The following is an 18,829-nucleotide window of genomic DNA, read 5'->3' as shown; positions in this document are numbered from 1 at the left end:
CCCGTGGGAACAGGAGCCGCAGGAGGGTAGAACAGAACTTCACCAGGCAACTCGAGGCTCAGCTTGTGCAGCAAACCTAAAAAGCGTGATGTGCGGAATCGGTGTTGGAAAGTTTCCCCAGAATTGGGCCAGAATTTTCTGTGAGTCAACTGACAGAGTACCACGTTTGTGAGTTCATTTACTCCTCCCTTTTAGATGTTTCTCTTCCTGTAGCCTTATCCTTTTCCGGAAAAATAAAACTGGAGGGGCCTTCCATCCTCTTAAGTCCTGTTTTCCTCTTTTTCCTCTTCCCTTTGGCCTTCTCCTCCTTCCCGCCAGGTCTCCCCAGGATGGAGAGCCAGGCCCGCCCCCACCCCACCCCTGCCCCGCAGGAGTGGGCGGGACCGGGGCGGGGCGCACGGAAGTGGGCGGGGCCGGGGCGGAGCGCACAGAAGTGGGCGGGCCCTTCCCTGTCGACGCGCTGCCGTAGGGACGCGGCTGACGTCAGAGGACATCCGGCCCGGCTCCCAGAGTCTGAAAGTGACTGTCCGCCCTGCCTTGGTCTCAGTAGCTTTTAACCGCGAATCGTGGCCCACGAGCCGGACTAGCTGTCTCCGCGGGTCGGCGTCACGCCGTCCCCTGCGCTCTGCCCGCGGAGTGAGCCGGGCCTCCCCGCGAGGGTGAGCGAGGTCGGCCCGGAGCGCGCGCGAGGGAGGGTGTCCGCGGGCGGGGGGCGGTTGTCGGCTCCCCGAGCCGCGTGGCACCTCCGCGAGCCTCCTCCGGCCGCCTCTGCCCCCGTGGGGCCTCGGCGCAGGCTTTCCCTCCGGCACCGCGGGGACCCGCACCCGTGTCCTCGCGGGCTGACGCGGCCACGCTCTGAAGTCGGGGCGCTACTGGAGAAGGGCTTACACCCCTGAAGGGCTGAGAAAAAGACTGCTCGTTAGGTTTCCCAAAACAAGCTGGGGAGAAAAAAAATTGAGGCCCAACTTTCTCAGCGGGTTCACCCCTGGGCACGTAGGAGAATTCACCTGTCGGCTCCCCCCGGGATTGTTTTCTGGGCTCTGTTCGCCGGAGCAGTACAAGTAACAGTACAAGCTTTTTTTTCACCCTGTAGGTTTTTGACATTTTAGAAACAGGAAGGGTGAACTAGTGGGCCTGGACATTACTTGAGTAACCACCCACTAAACTTCCTGGATTGATTTGTCTGTTTTACGTCGCAACTTCCCATCGCTTGGTTTTTGATGGGACATTGTAACATAGGAGTTGAAAACCCAAAGTGGGGAAAGTTGAGGATTGACCTTTGTATTGTTCCCAGGACAAGCCTGTGCATGGTTTCCCTGTATTGTAATACCCCCCTTTGAATAAGAAATGTCCATCTCTTCAGGGTGTGCCGTCTTGGGTTGTCCATGTCCGTGGACGTGCTTTGATTGCTTGGAATCGGAACGTTTATGCCCTCACGGTTGTGTCACAGTCACCGTGAAACTTGAGCCTGTCCTCGGAGGTTTAGAATTCCTAGATCTTGAGTAGGGCCTAGAAGTCTAAATCGTATATTTAGGAATTACTACAGTTGATTTTTGAGCATCGCTTTCAGAAAAGACTTTGAAAATGTGTACTTTGAAGACTATTAAGAAATTTGAGATTCAGATTTCAGAGCAAGCACGTAGACACTTTCATTAGTGTAACTTCACTTACTGAGTGCTTGATACATGCCAGGCAGAGCTGGGAGGCAAACAGCATCAAGTAAGATGGGGCTGGAATCCTCAGGAAACTTGTAGTTTTCAGACTGATAAAGAGTCCAATAAAAATGTGTTATCTAGTAAAGATCTTGTTGTACTAAATGTGGTAGTTCTTTTTTTGTTGTTTGTTGATCACCACCCAAGATTATTTTTTCCGTTGAGTTTTAGAGAGTGGAGCGGAGGCGGGAAGAGAGAGAAACCAGGTGCTCCACCACGGCCCCCCAACCTGGAACCTGGAACCTGTAATTGAACTTGGACTCTTTGGTCCAGGGGCTGATGCTCTCACCACTGAGCAAGATTGGCCAGGGCTAAATGTGGTAGTTCTCTCAACTAAGTGATGAAAGCCTATTTTAAAGTCATTATTTATTTTTCCTTTTTTTATTCCTCACCCGAGGATATTTTTCTACTTATTATCAGATAGAGTGGGAGGGAGGGGGAGAGAGAGAGACAGACCAAGAAGTAGAGCCACATCCACTGGTTGCTAACGGCATTACCCCACCAGGGCTGGGGACAAACTGCAACCGAGGTACGTGCCCTTGACCTGAATCGAACCCATGACTCATTGGTCTGCGGGCCAATGCTCTAACTGCTAAGCCACACTGGCCAGGGCTAAAGTCATTATTTTAATATATGTGGTATATATATATATATACTCTTAAAAATAAATTTGAACCCTGTTGAAATTACAGCAGGTGGTAGAATAATGTTTTGTCCAAGCCATTTAGTTATAACCGTGAGGTGGCTAGGAACTTAACTCCCCTTTACATCAGTTACCCCGTGATAAAATTGGTTTTGTTCCAGGCCACCTCACGTCACACCCAGGACCTGTGCACAGCGTTAAGTGAAGACTTGGTGTACAGGGGTGGGCAAAAGTAGGTTTACAGTTTTGAGTACGTGAAACAATTTTTTGTGTGTTTTTAATCTTCATCTGAGGATATTTTTCCACTGATTTTTTTTGTGTTTTTTTTTTTTTAGATAGAGTCAGGGGACGGGAGTAGAGAGAAACTTCAGTGTGAGAGACACATCTGTTGGTTTTCTCCCACACTACCCTCTCCTGGGCTCAGCCTGCAACCAAGGTACATGCCCTTGACTGGGAATCGAACTGGTGACTGGTCCAAGGGCTGATGCTCTAACTGCTGAGCCAAACCAGCCAGGGTGTGAAATAGTTTATTCTTGTATTATTTATTAATTGTATTACTTGTGTTACAACTGTAAACCTACTTTTGTCCACCCCTTATATGCTGCACAGCATTTAGACAGAAGGGCAGTTTCAGAGTTAAAGCAACTGTAATACCTTTAGTGTCTTTTCAAAGATAATTGTTTTTGTGGTTAATGTCATTTGACTTGACTAGTAGATGCTTCATTTAGATATTACATAGGAGAAATATGACTTGTTAATTTTTAAGTCAACGTTAGGTCATGTGAATATATAGTTCAGAAAAGTGATATAAACTGGGTAAATAGTATAGTTTTTAATGATTTCTCGTTAATGATATCTCCCTAATAATTTTTTTTTTTAACTTGGTACAGAGTAATTTTTAAAGAATACTTAACATCAGGGAAACTGTTTTTTCCTGGTGGAAAAGAAAACTATTGGCTTTTAGGATGATTTTTATGTGTGTGTATTTACAAGTGTTAGAATTGTTTTAGTAGTGCAAACATTCATTAGTTTAAAAGGCATCTATTTGGGATAATGTGTGCTTCATGTTTCATAACGGCTTAAAACTGCTTAATTGTCAAAATGACAGGGTTGAGTTTAAAATTTAATGATAATAAATGTCTTAGTTTATTTGAAATAGCAAATGCAATGTGGCAGTTATACCTTCTCTGTTCTCTTGTGTTGAAAGACGGGAAAATGCCTAAAAAAAAGACCGGTGCCAGGAAGAAGGCAGAGAACCGCCGGGAACGGGAAAAACAGCTGCGAGCATCCAGAAGCACCATAGATTTAGCTAAACACCCGTGCAACGCCTCAATGGTAACAGCTTTTTATGCTGTCAGTTCATGGTTGAAAACTGTACCAGGGATCTGAAAACCACCTGAAAAGATTGTTAGTGAATACAGTGTTGCTGCATATATTTTATTGATTTTGAAATCTGTTAGAGGCATGTCCATTGTTTTCATTAACACTGAGTAGCAGTGATTTTTGTTTGGTTTTATGTTATTTATAAGACATGGCATATTACCTTGCCTACTGCTGATGATAAGTAGTCATTGAATCCATACTAGGATCTCTGTGAAAAAATGTCCAGCTTCTCACCTGATGTGCCTTAATTCAGTGTGTCCTGTTGTAGCCCTTTCATTATTTTCTCCTAGCAGTTCTTTTTAACTCTTTGATTTCTCATTTCTAAACTTTCCACTGTTCTTGACATCTCTTTTGATTTCCCATTCTGCTACCTTATTTCCCTATGCCAAATGAGTTAGTCCTGATCACTTCTGGGCTTCTCGGTCAAAGTTGTGAAAAGCAGGAAATTATGTCAGCGTTGCTCCTTTTCTTTCTTCGACCATGTTTCTCTGAGTCATTCCACATTCTCCTATTTCTACTTCTATTTTTTGTATTCCCACTACTGCTCTTTTTTCTTACTCCTTTGTTTCATCAAACATGTATGAAATGTCTAACATGACTTAATTCTATGAACTATTGGGCACCTACTCTGTGCCAGGTACTATTTTAGGCACTGTGGGGATACCAGGTGAATGACACAGTCCTGTTTCCAGATTTTTGTGCGTTACTTAAGAACTATTTGTGTGTACATTACAAATTCAACCTAAATAACCGGGGAGAAATAGAGTTTATTGAGTGAATAGCGGACTAACTTGTGTAGTTGGGCAGGTGAGGATATAGCTGGAACCTGGAACGGCCTTGTATTTCTTTCTTTTGCTTTGTTTCTTTTTTCTTATTCCATTTTCTCAGATTGTCTTACTCCAGTTGTTTGGGTTCATAGGCACTGGTAGCTTGCATGTCTCACATCACATATTGTTGCCCTTAGAGAGGGAAGGAACTCGGATACTTTGGACGTGGGTGGGTGCCATTTCTAGCACTAACATTTATGGCTGTGGTGGGGGAGGGGGAGCAGGATTACATAGCACCGATAGGACAGTGGGGACTCCCTTCTGTGTGTCAGGGTCATTTCTAGAAACAAGGGGTATGGGGCAGACAAACAAGAAATGACTCACATATCACGGCCAGAATGGTAAGTGTTGCAGGCAAGTTAGGGTTAAGAGGTGATCAAGTTGAATGTGTGGATGGGATACAGTTTACAGAAGAGGTGGGAACATCACCAGAATTTCCAACAGGTAAAGACTGTGAGGAGGGACTTTTCAGGGTAGAGTATTAGAATATTCTAAGTAAGGCATTAAAAAAGAGAACCCAAGGCATATTTTGAAAATGGCTGACAAATAGTGACTTAAATGTAAAGACAGTAGTTCAGCAAAGTGGAAAAGTAGTTGGAGAGCAGATTTTTGAGAAATTTTTAATACCATGTTTAAGATTCTGGATTTTCTGTAAGCTTCATCATAATTGTATTCTCCACTGTTTCTTGTGTCTATTCTTTATTATTTGTATGATTCATTAAACAAACTACCTCTGTATTTATCTTCATTTGTGAAAATGCCACTTCTTTCTCTAGGGCGGTATGTCCAAGAGCATACCCTTGCTATGTGTTGGTGCTTGTATACTGGGGGAAGCTGGAGGGTTTAGGCAAGTGTCTTTAAATTTTAACATGAAGGACAGGATATTCTTTATAATGCAAGTAAATTATCAATTTTCAGCCAGTAGAAAATTAATGTCATATTTATATTTTACAGGAATGTGACAAGTGTCAGAGGTAAATTTTTATTTCTTTTTCTATCTGTATTTAAGAATATGGATCCTCTGATCTTTGATCTGATATTGACTATTTAAAATTTTTATTTTACATGACAAGGCGGCAGAAGAATAGAGCATTTTGCTATTTTTGTAATTCTGTACAGAAGTTACCAATTTGTGCACAGTGTGGTAAGTATATGATAACTGGGGGTACCTGCCTTTTGTGAAACATTTGTTTGACAATTAATCAATTTGAAACTTTGGGTTTATCATTGTTTATGATAATGTTATACCTTACCATTAATAACATTAAATGTTATTTGGCCTACCAGAACACTATCAAGTCTTGATCTTACCTCTTTGATATAATACGGGAAAACAATTAAAATACAGGTTACCAACATTTTTTTGGTAAAGATTTTTAAAATTGATCTTTAGAGGGAGAGCAACTGTCTGCTGCCTCCTGCACGCCCCCTACTGGGGATTTAGTCTACAACCTGGGCATGTGCCCTGACCAGGAATCGAACTGGCAGCCTTTCAGTGCATGGAAAGATGCCCAGCCAATTGAGCCACACTGGCCAGGGCTGCTAGCATATTGTTTTTAAACATTAAAAGATCAGATTTCAGACTAATAACACTTGATGATCCTGAATTTTTTTTTTCTATCCCTTTGTTGATTATGGAGAGAGGGGAAGTGAGAGGGAGAGAGAGATAGAAACATTGATGAGAGAGAACATCGATTGGCTGCCTCCTGCATGTCCCCCATTGGGGATTGGCCCACAACCTGGGTATGTGCCCTGACCGGGAATCGAACTGGCGACCTCTTGGTGCATGGGTTGACGCTCAACACTGAGCCACACCGGTCGGACAGTGATCCTGAATTTTTAATGATACTACCTTAGTCACCTGAGCCATTGGTTTACTTTCTAAATTTTGATTCCTGCTGATATTGCCTGCAGTATGTGAGACTATTGGGAATAATTTTATTCCACATTTACTTGGTGCCAGTTTTTGTGATCATTTGTTTTCTGTTTGGCATATGATTCTTCAATTTCCTCACATGGGTTCCCAAGTGATTGGAATAGAATTCCTAAGCCACGTTCTCAGTTCCCAAGTATAAGTGGAAACTTTTATTAAGAGTAAATAATCATTCAGAGTAAAACTAATAAATGGTAGCTCACAGAACAAGATTGCAGTTTTTCAAACTGTCTTCCTCAAGAGTACTTGAGATATCAATAAATATTTCTTAGTGCTATGTATACATCTGAGAGATGCTACATGGTTCACCCCTTCCCACTTGGGAGAGCTCTATTACATATTTTATATTAAAATTCTGGAGACTCCAGTGAAAGACAGATTTACTCCCCAAACCTTTATTTGAATAAATATCCCTTTTGGTTTTGGGATAATAGTTTCAGGTGGAACACATTTTGGGATACGCTCAATAAAAATGTGTTTACATATGCTAACGTTACAGAAAGTTAGGCATATTTAGGGCTATATCCCTGAATATTTCTAGTGTCGTTTTAGCTTTCAAAGAAGACATCACTGAAGTTTTTATTATTATTATTTTTTTTAATCCTCATCCGAGGCTATTTTTCCATTTTTTGTACAGATAGAGTGGGAGGGAGAGAGAGGAAGGGAGAGAGAGAGAAACATCGATGTGAAGGGACACATCGAGTGGCTGCCACCCGCACGACCAACCAGGGCCGGGGACAAACTGCAACCGAGGTACGTGCCCTTAGCGGGAACCGAACCCGGGTCTCTCTGTACCGCAGGCCGATGCTCTAACCGCTGAGCCAAACCGGCCAGGGCCACTGAAGTTTTTAAATAATGAAAAGGAAAATACTGGCTTAAGTAGACCACTTATCTGCCAGTTTTTTTTTGTGTCATCACCTGAGGACATTTTTCCATTCTTTGTTCAGGTAGAGTGGGAGGGAGAGAGAGGGGAAGGGGAAGAGAGAGAGAGAGAAAGAGAGAGAGAGAGAGAAACATCGACGTGAAAGGGACACACCGAGTGGCCGCCACCCGCACGACCAACCAGGGCCAGGGGACAAACTGCAACCGAGATACGTGCCCTTAGGAACCAAACCCGGGTCTCTCTGGACCGCAGGCCGATGCTCCAACCGCTGAGCCAAACTGGCCAGGGCTCTGCCAGTTTTTAAATCCTTATTCTATAAAAATAAATATAAAGTGAGAAAATAGTTTATGGAGAAGATTAAGTTCTTGCTAGAACCTTGCTATAATTTCAGTGTTTCTGAGCTTAAATTTTGTAGTGCTATACATGGAAGCATTTCTCACTTATTCTTGTACTTGATGTTACACATGGAACTGTTAGCTAACCACTGCCTCCCATTTCCAGCTTCTCTTCCCGTTTCCTGTTGTCGAGCTTTGTTCTCAGGCAGTCAGGATCATGGGAAATTGAGTATCTTCTGTTTTGTTCATGTTCCACTTTGGAGCCTGAGATGGGTGATTACTGTGTCATCATTAATCTTTGCATAGTATATGATAAGTGGATTTCCTGACAGTATTTTCTGTTGGTAATTAGCTGCTACATCAGCGTTTTTGGCTGTATTGTGACTTTAGCTGTATCACCATATTGCTGGTTTTTGAGCTTACTTGGGAACTATTTTAAAATCCTGTTGAAAAATGTTTACTTGGAAGCTATGTCTATAAGTTTTTACATATGAATAAACTTTAAAAGTGACCAGATAAGATGCATAATCACTGTGTGGTTTGGTTTCAGATGTTCTGTGGGAAGAAATAAGCAATTACTTTAAACCAGACTGTTTTTATTGTGAATTATGAAAGGTTAAATTCATTTTAAAGCATAGTTTTTTGTTATTATTATTATTTTTTAGATAGAGTGGGAGGGAGAGAGAGGAAGAGAGAGGGAGAGAGAAACATCGACGTGAAGGGGACACATTGAGTGGCTGCCTCCTGTACGACCCAACCAGGGCCAGGGACAAACTGCAACCGAGGTACGTGCCCTTAGTGGGAACCAAACCCAGGTCTCTCTGGATAGTGGGCCGACGCTCTAACTGCTGAGCCAAACCAGCCAGGGCGTTTTTTGTTATTTTTTTAAATCCTTATCTGAGGATATTGTTTGCATTGATTTTTTTTCTTTTTTCTTTTCTGAGAGAAAGTGGAAGGTGGGGAGGAGAGAAAGAGAGAGAAAGAGAAAGAAAAACATTGATGTGAGAGCGACATATCATTGGTTGCTTCCCACATGCACCCCTACCTGGGCCAGCCAGGTATTGAACCTGCAACCCAGGTACATGCCCTTGACCAGAAATCAAATCCTCGACCCTTTGTTCCTTGAACCTACACCAGCCAGGGCTTACAGCATAGTTTTTTAAAATTTGTTTTAATTCATGTGAAAATTCACAACACCTTTGTTTATGGAACATAATCTGCGATTTCTGAGTTTAGTACAAATATGAATTAACCAAACTTTATTGTGCAACTTATTTAATAAATTTCTAATCTCAAAAGATCTGACTCAGATAATGAGATCTCAGTTATATCCATTTTCTATCTTTGGTTATGTGAGCAGTAAACTGCTCATTTCCATCCATTTAAAGTGACTTCCATAGGAACTTAGGCTAGATAAAGAGAAGAATTAATGAATACTTGCATGTACTACTTTGCCAGGCTAATAGTGCAAATTTGTTTCTTTACTAGGGAAAACAAAGTGCATGATGAAGTCTTCGGACTGTGTCATTAAGCATGCTGGTGTGTACAGTACTGGCCTTGCGATGGTGGTAAGCTTCTGTCTTATCTCTCAGACCAGCAGTTTCCAGCCCGTGCGCCGCAAGCAGTTTTAGAACATGCAGCTCCTGACTGTTCAGTCAGGGCACGGACCTCTCTTCGTTAGATTGTCCAATTGAAAAAGGACATCAGTCAACACAACAATACCAGCCAGTGTGAATGAATCAAAATCATACCTATTTTTTTTTTGGTCAGATAGGTAAATATACTTTTTGGTGTGCTGCAGAATTTTAGTAATTAGTTTATGTGTGTCTTGGGTTGAAAAAGGTCGAAAATTGCTGTCTTAGACTAGTAAGTGTCTGTACATAAGAAAACGTCATTCTGATGAATGGTTATTTCTCATAACCACTATATTTAATAACCATATAATCACACTGTTTTGTCCCTTGGTTCGATCAGTCTGGAGTTATTTGGATTATCTGGCAGCTTTGTTAAGGTTTTCCTTTGTTACCCACTTGTTTTTGATTGCTTCCTTTTTTCTTATGTGGAAACATACAAGGAGTGGAAATTTGTTTAATGTTGACTTAAACATTCGTTTGTCAGTAGTACCTTTCTAATGTGTCTTAATTAGACTTCATTTACTACACTGAAAGCCCTGCTTAACCAAGGTTCAAGCTTTTGATGAGACAGGCAACCTCATTCCAAAAGAACGTAGGATCAGTAGTTTCTTTTAAAGCTTTTTATTTCCCAAGAAAGTACATACTTAATACAGAGTTATTTAAAACTTTTTCATTGCATGTAGAATTTTCTAAGGAAATTCATTTTTTTTTTAGGTAGTAATAACATGTTTTGTGTGATGCATTTTGTTCTCTTTTTCACAAAAAAGTTATCCTTTTAACTAGTTTTACTGTATGTATCCCATTGTGTGATTTTGTGCTCTGGTCCAAATTTCAGTCCATGGTGAAAATAATACTGTTTTACATGAAGCAGAATATTTTATTTGTAGTAACTTCCCAAGAACATACAACTTTTCATCATGAGGCAGATCTTTATGTGATTTATTTTATGTGTACTTATCTTACAGATGCAAGGAGCTAGAATTATTTATAATCATCTTGTGAATTCTTCTTTATTTTAAATATAGGATTGTCAGTGTTATCTTTTAAAAACCAATCAAAGATTCAGAAACGATAATAATCTTCCTTGGTAGCTTGCTTATGTCTAAATTTATAAAACAGTTTAGTTTGCTGAGTTATATGAGTCTGTATGATCTTTTCTTATATAAAGAAAATATTTAAGTAGAATCATGAATCATTAATTATAAATTCTAGAAAGTGATTTGCCTGTCAAGAGTCCCTTTCTTTCTTGTCCACCCTGCTTTGCTCAGGGAACCTGTCTTGATCATGGCTTTCCTACCTTATTGCTCCTCTTTGTTCAGCCAGTCGGAGGCCCTGGCAGGATACTTTAAGGTAGAAGTCCGGCCGGTGCGGCCCAGAGGATTGAGCATCGTCCCATGGACTGAGAGGTCCCGGTTTTATTCCCAGTTGGGGCACATGCCAGGGTTGTGGGCTCAGTACCCAGTAGGGGGTGGGCAGGAGGCAGCCGATTGATGTATTTCTCTCTCATCCTTGTTTCTATCTCTCTCTCTCTAAAAAAATCAATTAAAAAGAAGATAGAAGGAGAATACCATCTGGGTCTTTATTCTCCCAGCTCACTCCCTGCCAGGCTGTCCTGGTTTGGATGTGGATTGGGCACAGTTCCTCTCCATATGGCTCGGCAATCCTCCATATGGGGGTTCTGGTAACCCCCCCCTTCCCCTTGTCCCTTCAGGCCCGGGGGTGTAACTGCCTCGTCCCTTGATGTTTTTTCTAAGCCTTTCCCTGTCCTTTGTAAATGATCGCTTTTAAACTTGCCTGGATTACCAGTTTAGTGTGCCATCTCTTTGTGGTTAGAACCCTGGATAATCCAAGAGACATTGGAGGATTTGCTAGCTACACTGATAATCCATTTTTACAAGTCATAAAACATTTTTCCTATGTCCTCTATACTGTTTTTGTTACAGAGCCTTCAATGGTATAACACTGAACTGAGATTCAGAAGACAAGGATTTAAATCTCAGCTCCTGTGTAAGGTAGCTCTGGGATTTGGACTTAAGTCTTCAGCCCCTGTTACTCATCTGTCAAGGAAAGACCATTTAGTCCATTAAGATTCTTTCTAGTTCTTAATATTCTGTTGATTTCATGTTACAGAAAGGTATAGTCTTAACCATCCTATCTTGATATAGAATGGGAGAGTCTTACCCTGTCATGTAGTTCTATATATTTACTTTAATGTTTTCCACAAAGAAATAGGATAATTGATTTAAAGCATAAGTTGCCTTAAAAGAACAAAGATGCTGACAGAAGTTTAATGTTTTCTCTAAGTTATTCTAGAAAAGCTGTGTGATTATTTTGTAAGTTATACTGATAAGGAATTTTCTTAAATCAGAAATATTAGTATTTGAAAGCTTTCAGTTTAGTTACGAGAATTGCTGTAGACCAGAGTTCTTAAACTGTGGGCTCCAGACTTCATTCGAATTAGAGTTCAGTCCGAAGGCCACGCTTCCAGCTCCTGACTGACTTCAGTACTTAGACTAGGTTAAGTGTATGGTTTCCCCCTTGCTCCTCTTTCTTTTGATTTATAGCTAAGGTTTGTATAATATAAATGGCCATTGGTATAGTAGTTTTCAGAGAACCCTCTATTTTTTAGCTTAGAGTAAACAGTAAAATTTTTTCTTCACTGAACCCTCTCACTGAGAGTTGAGAAATTGCTAAATGTATACAGCTTTGATAGTTGCTACTGGTTAGACCAGGGACTTTCAGACTGTTTCATCTCATGTCACGTAAACTAATTACTAAAATTCTATGGCACAAAAGAAATATATTTTTTGCCGATCTGACCAAAAAAATAGGTATAACTTTGGTTGATTTTTAAAAATAAATACTAATAGTAATTACCTACCCATTTTGCTCCAGTGAATTTTTTAAAAAAATCAGGTGCCTTTTCTTGTACATAAGGATTTCTGGTACCAAGAATTAACCAATCAGATGTAACCTTATTATATGATGGGACCAGTAAGATGCAACTCTATTATATGACCTATATATTTATGGTTCAAGATAGGGCATTCACAGCAGATGGCTCTTGTATTGGCTGTTGTCATTTTTTTATTTGACAATATAAGGGAAAAGAGGTCAGTGCCCCTGACTAAATAGGTATTGTATGTTTTAAAAATTCTTGCAGCACACCAGTTGGAAATGGCTGGGTTAGACAATGGCTGCAGCCAGTCAAGGGACCAAGATTAATTCTTGTGCCCTTTTGTTGCAGGGTGCAATATGTGACTTCTGTGAAGCTTGGGTTTGTCACGGTAGGAAATGTCTCAGCACTCATGCCTGCGCCTGCCCTCTTACTGATGCTGAGTGTGTGGAATGTGAACGAGGTGTCTGGGACCATGGTGAGTGATTACATGCAGGCAGTGAACTTCGCTCTACATTCTGGATACTCGTTGAAAGATTTTTTTCAGGGTATTGAAACCAGTGGTTAGGACTGACAACACTGTTTTGGCTATCAGTTTATTTGGAAAAGGGATTTAAACTAGCAGAAAGAGCCACGTGGATTGTTTACCAAAACAGGTAGGGAGGGGAGTGACTGGAGAGCAGGTGTCTCTGAGCATTGTGTTATATATGTGTAGCCAGGGGATCATGGAGTCCACTTCTTTATGTTCCTTTTGGCAGTTTTCATTGTAGCCTTGACCAGAACAAAGACTCCTGTATCATGTTGGTGTAAATCTGAAATAACTTGCCATCCTTTTGGAGCAGTTTTATAGTCACGAGTTTTTTAAATTCAAGCTAATTACATTTACATTTTTGGGTTTTGTTTTTTAATCCAACAGGAGGCAGAATATTTAGTTGTTCTTTCTGCCAAAACTTTCTCTGTGAAGATGATCAATTTGAACATCAAGCCAGCTGCCAGGTTTTAGAGGCGGAAACATTTAAATGTAAGTTTTGATATATTAGATGTTCTTTATACCCAAGTTTCTTAATAGTCTAAGTGTTAAACAGTGAAAAAGGAATCTCATTTTTCATGCAGCCTCTTACAGGCTGTAATTTACTTCAATATCTACTTTCTAGATACAGAAAGAATTCACAACATCTGGTTTCTCTGTTCAGCAGAGGTGCCAGTGGCGTTTTGGTTGGGCCAGTTCTTCATTTTGTGGGAATGATCAGGAATTACTGGGCCTGAGCACAGAATGTCATTCACCTCTAAGTTACTATAGCAACCCCACTCACCCCCCCACACTTTCAGATGCCCCCAAGTAAGTGATAAAGTGATACCACCCCTAGTTTGTTTCCAGCGATTCTTAGAAGTGTACATCAAAGACACCTGTGGAGGTTTTTAAAAATACAGGTACTTAGGACTCATGTCTGAGATTTCTCTACTTAGGTATGTGATGGGTGTGAGGCATCTGCACACGTAATTCTCAAGTATCTTCCTATTTGGGAAGCAGTGTTACTGACTGGGTGGAGTATCGTCACCACACATAGATGGCATTTTCTCTCTACTCTGATTCTTAAAAGCTCAAGTTTATAAACATTACTAGATTTCCACTTGTCCGCCATATGATTTTGGGCAAATCACTAAATCTTTCTAAATCTGAGTTTCTTTAGAAGGAAGATGCTAAATTCTTTTTCAAAGAGTTAATTGAAATGAGAATTCATGTAAAGAAAAGCATTAGTATAGTAAGAAAGCCTTAGAAAGCCTTTATGATATAGTAGATAACATCATGGGAAAGACTGAAATCCCCCAGATATTTACTTTCTTTAATTTGGTTCTTGTTCTAGTATCAAATGTTAATCCTTATAGTCACTATAAATTTAAAGTTTTTATATATATCTATCTTACAATATTTTTATACAAAATCTCAAAGATTAAAGGAACATCTCAGTATATAGCGGTTGTTGGTTTCCTTCCCTTTGGCTGGAAATTCAATCTCATTTTTATGTATCCTCTAGGTTATATCATGAGACAGGAAAAAAAACTGTTAGTAATTGATCTAAGATAGTACTTCAAGTACAAATCTGTGGAAAATAGTGTTTTTATTCCAATTCGAATCTGGACATTATGTATTTTCCCCACAGGTGTTTCATGTAATCGGCTCGGTCAGCATTCTTGTCTCCGTTGTAAGGTATGCTTGCAACCTTATTTTTTATTTTTAGGTTTTGTTTTTAATCTCCATACTTTACCCTGAGTCCTTGGATTACTCAGAGCGATATTTAATCTGTAAGGATCCTTCAACATTATTTAGTTTAGTTCTTTTATTTTAGAGATTGTGGAGTTGAGGAAGCTTTGTGACTTTCCAAAGGCCATCCTGTTGGCTTGTCTAAGAGTTGACACAGTGCACGTGCCTGTTGTATCTCGCTCAGTGTTTTTGTTTAAAAATTTTTAAAAAATTAATTAAAGGGAGAGAGAGATACAAAGATCGATGAGAGAGAACATTAATTGGCGCCTCCTGCATGCCCCCCACTAGGGATTAGGCCCACACCCTGGGCATGTGCCCTGACCGGGAATCGAACCGGCGACTTCTTGGTGCAGGGGCTGGTGCTCAAGCACTGAGCCACACCGGCCGGGCTGAGCTCAGTGTTTTTACACCTTATATTTATGGAGAACATTCTGACTAAAATGACAGCCGCATATTCTAATTAATGTCAAGATGCACTTGCTTCATAGAGGGAAGATTTCCATAATGTTGTTTCCTTGGACCATCTCCAGCATTTCTCTTTGTCAAAGATCACTCAATAGATGCGGCCGATTCCCTTCTCTCAGAACCATTTTTCTAGTTTTTGCTTATATTCTTAACCCTATCTTATTTCTCTTCCCACTCTTTCCCAGTTTTGTCTAAGTTGTTTCCTCTGCCTTAGATCCCGCTTCCATTTTTACAGCGCCCCTGTTGTCCTTCGGGTCTCAGCCGGACGCCATGTTCTTTCCCGATCCTCATCGGGTGTAGTGCCTCGCCCTGCCTTCTCCTTCAGTGCATAGTGTCTCTCGTGGCCTCGTCCCCAGCCAGCCTGCACGCCATGTGCGGGTGGATAGGCTCTTCACCGTTACGTCATCGGGGGCTTTGGGGAGATATTTATGAATGAATCAGTGTGTCTGTGTATCATATCCTGGGTATAGTTTCTGCCTTGTGTTAGGTCATAGTTCTGAAGAGTCCTGGCAAAGACCATTTCCCTTAAGAATAATTAAAGTCCCAACAGAACTCTTAATCTCTACTCTAATTGTTTTTAAATTTAAATTAATTATTTACTGTTTATTTTTACTTCTCTGTATAGGCTTGTTTCTGTGATGATCATTCAAGGAGCAAGGTGTTTAAACAAGAGAAAGGAAAACAGCCTCCCTGCCCCAAATGTGGACATGAAACTCAGGAAACGAAGGATCTCAGCATGTCAAGTAAGGCTCTTAAAATACCAGTGGGTTGATTTTGCTTTCATGCTTAGACATGATTTATCTCTTTTTTTTCTTCTATTTTTGTTTTTGCCTCTTCTCCTTGTTTGAAAAGATGAATGTGTTCTGTTAAGGAAGTAGAACTTTATAGCCTTGGAAAATATATGGGTAAAATTTCTCAATTTAACATAAGAAATATACCATCATTCACTTTGATATTTGACATTTGCCTCAGTTAATGACACAGTGAATACTGAAATTTAAGACCAAAAAAGCAATCTTTCTGTTTTTGCTGAGGCTTCCTTATTAAATAATTGAGTAGCTATAAATCCTTAATATTTAAGTGCTGGTAATCTTTAGTACTTGAAAATTGGAATTCATTCTGAAGCTGTTCCAAGGTGTATAGTATTTGGGCAGTTGTACTCTATATACATCACTACTATAGGACATTGCTTTCTCATCTTTATATAACTTTTCTATGAAGGAATAAGACTGCCATAAACATTTATCGTAATGCAGCTCACAATTTGTTAAAGATAATTTGACTCTTTACCAAACATATCAGAATGGAACCATAATTCTCAATGACTTTGCTTAATCAAAGATATAGATGCAATGAGGTGAGACTGATGATTTTGCTGTTTCCTTTGCACTAAACTTCGTGTTGCTAGAAGAAATGAAAGGCTTTGTCTTCTAGGACATCTGAATTATGAAATTGCTCTAAAAATTGTAATGACATGAAATCAACTCTATTATGATTTGAAAATAAACTTAATTGATCAAACATTTTTATTTAATTTTTAACATGCCTTATTTACGTATTTTTGGAGACGGTTATTGTTCTTATTTTGTTTTCCAACTTTTTCTAGATTTAATGAAATGACACTGTCGTATTCATTACTTGTTACATGTGGTGTAGGAAGATTTCAAGTAGGGAGAACAGATTGTTTTTTAAGGTCTTCTTTTTTTTCCAATTAAATATTAAGTTAGGAAAGTGGAAAATGTGGCTTACTTTTTCATTTGGGAGTAAGAAGCAGCCAATCAAATTCATGTAATTTTATATATCGTAGAGGAAAATTAGGATGCAGAGAATGGGAACTGATGTACCTTGCACACGTCTGTTTTGTAGCACGCTCCCTAAAATTTGGCAGGCAGACTGGAGGTGAAGAGGGAGATGGAGCTTCTGGGTATGATGCCTATTGGAAGAACCTTTCATCTGATAAGTATGGTGATACCAGCTACCATGATGAGGAGGATGAGTATGAAGCAGAGGATGATGAAGACGATGATGAAGCTGGAAAGGATTCAGATGCTGAGTCATCAGATTTGTTTACTAGTTTAAATTTAGGAAGGACCTATGCCAGTGGCTATGCGCACTACGAGGAACAAGAGGACTAGGGGAGCTGCTTGCCCACTGGTGACCTTGTCCGAGGGAGCAAGAAAGTGTGTGCTTGGTGAGTTGTGTGGGTGTTCAGGAGTACTGTCACTTAGCCTTGTGCAAAAGACTGGCCAGACTTACTGGGACAAGGAGGAGGGCATAGCATTTTTATAGGAACTGATAATCAGGCGTATAACATAAGAAAATGAATTTCAAATGTAACATGTTTATCGATACACGCAATTGAAACATCATGAATTGGATTTTTACTGATTTCAGTAATCTGGTAGGTTTTGCCAATTAGATACATATATAGGATAAAGGAATAGGAGGGTAATATATTTGAAATTAAATTGCTGTTTTTATGAAAAAATACTGCTTATAATTCATTCTGTTATGATTTTGTAAAATGAATTGTATTTTTCCTTATATGTCCACAGAATATAAGTCAGATGTTCTATGCTAAATTTTCATTAAATTTTTGTGTCATCTTACATAGTCATGATGTGTGTGCTTTAGCAACTGATTCATTTATTTCTTTACATTGTACGTCCTGAACAGTACCTATTAATGCCTAAATGTACAAAGGCGACTACATAGCCATGTTTCAGACACAGAATCAGAAATAGAATTATTACACAGATGCTTTGCCCAGGAAATTTCATTTCTTTTTTAATAAATCTAATATTACAGTTACATCTTTTGATATTTTATTTAATTTCTTGTTCTCAATTTTGTAAACTTTGGGAAGCATTCTAATATTTTTGTATAATCTGTTTGCTTCATTTTTTTGGTCTAATATGCGAAATAGGTAACAAAGATTAATACTGTGGCAGACACAGAGTTCTGCAGCCAGACCCCATCATTCATGGTGGAGTGGAGAACAGACAGTTGCTGGCACAAGTTCCAATTGTTACAACTTACACTGGCAGTGAATTGGGATGGAGTGCTAGAAAGGAATGTATTACCAGACTGGCTGGCATTTGAGAAGTATGGAGAAAACTAGTTCTGAGGATAACAGTGTGGGGTGGCTTATTCTATAGAAACATAATGAACAGCTGAGGGCAATAACAGGCCATGGACCACCAGGCGGGAGAGCCAGAGAGCCTGTGGATGCATGCAGAAAAAGCTCATCTCTTAACAGCTGCAGGGCTGAGAAAACGACCAAGCCCAGCACTTAATAGTCTGAAAGGATGACCTTCAAAGACAGTTGCCAATCAAGGCAAGTCTATTATGCAAAGGCCAAGGCACTGTTTGGGAAAACCCAGGACCCTGACAGGTGAGACGGAGACACCTGAATGGATGCGGCTGCAGAGTTTTACTCCCCAGGCTCCTGAACTTTCTGGGCCTGCCATCAGCTCACCCCTCTCTGTTAAAGATGAGCATCCCCCATCCCACTTCCAAGCTGGATGATAATGCAGAGGTCTCCTCCCCAGGCACTGTGTGCTCCCTTCAGGACTTGTCCTGTCTCCAGGCTACTAGGCCTAGAATTAGGGTTAAGTAATTAGGGTTAAAAAAGACTCAGCTGGGCCAGCAGAGAGGAGAACCCACTACACCCCAAAGGGGCAGCAAGAATTGGCCAGCATGTGCAGGGAGGAGCAGGGTTACGTGTGAGACTGAAATCGGTGTTGATAACGGGTCAAAACTAAATTAGAGGAAAGTCTGACAGTACCACATTGGGTCTTTGGGTTGTGGGACTTAAATAAACAGGTCTTAACACCCTCGCTAGGATCCCAGGAG

At 40.3% G+C, this 18,829-nt stretch overlaps 1 protein-coding gene across 2 annotated transcripts; it reads left to right on the top strand.

Annotated features, from left to right (window-relative positions):
• The first annotated feature begins 509 nt into the window (after positions 1–509).
• Positions 510–17,785, top strand: ZNF330 (zinc finger protein 330). Of its 2 annotated transcripts, none has more exons than XM_036241392.1 (10): positions 510–659; positions 3,563–3,690; positions 5,520–5,539; positions 5,639–5,709; positions 9,205–9,284; positions 12,598–12,724; positions 13,163–13,267; positions 14,409–14,455; positions 15,600–15,717; positions 16,841–17,785. In XM_036241392.1, exons 2-10 carry the CDS (start codon positions 3,571–3,573, stop codon positions 17,107–17,109), a joined length of 957 nt encoding a protein of 318 aa, XP_036097285.1. In that variant the 5' UTR covers positions 510–659; positions 3,563–3,570; the 3' UTR covers positions 17,110–17,785. The 2 variants fall into 2 exon arrangements, with proteins under 2 accessions (XP_036097285.1, XP_036097286.1); XM_036241393.1 differs by lacking the exon at positions 510–659 and adding an exon at positions 2,234–2,241.
• Positions 17,786–18,829: the final 1,044 nt, after the last annotated feature.

Source organism: Molossus molossus, unplaced genomic scaffold (assembly GCF_014108415.1).
Source record: "Molossus molossus isolate mMolMol1 unplaced genomic scaffold, mMolMol1.p scaffold_m16_p_4, whole genome shotgun sequence".
Classification (NCBI taxonomy): domain Eukaryota; kingdom Metazoa; phylum Chordata; class Mammalia; order Chiroptera; family Molossidae; genus Molossus; species Molossus molossus.
This window is presented reverse-complemented; position numbering and strand designations above follow the sequence as displayed.

What these genes read in the sequence shown, in the direction of transcription:
- ZNF330 (XM_036241392.1), top strand. Translation starts at nt 3,571, where the DNA reads ATGCCTAAAAAAAAGACCGGTGCCAGGAAGAAGGCAGAGAACCGCCGG. An exon ending in ACGAGGTGTCTGGGACCATG is followed by an intron (nt 12,725 to 13,162) that starts GTGAGTGATTAC and finishes TTAATCCAACAG; the next exon opens with GAGGCAGAATATTTAGTTGT. An exon ending in ATTCTTGTCTCCGTTGTAAG is followed by an intron (nt 14,456 to 15,599) that starts GTATGCTTGCAA and finishes TTCTCTGTATAG; the next exon opens with GCTTGTTTCTGTGATGATCA.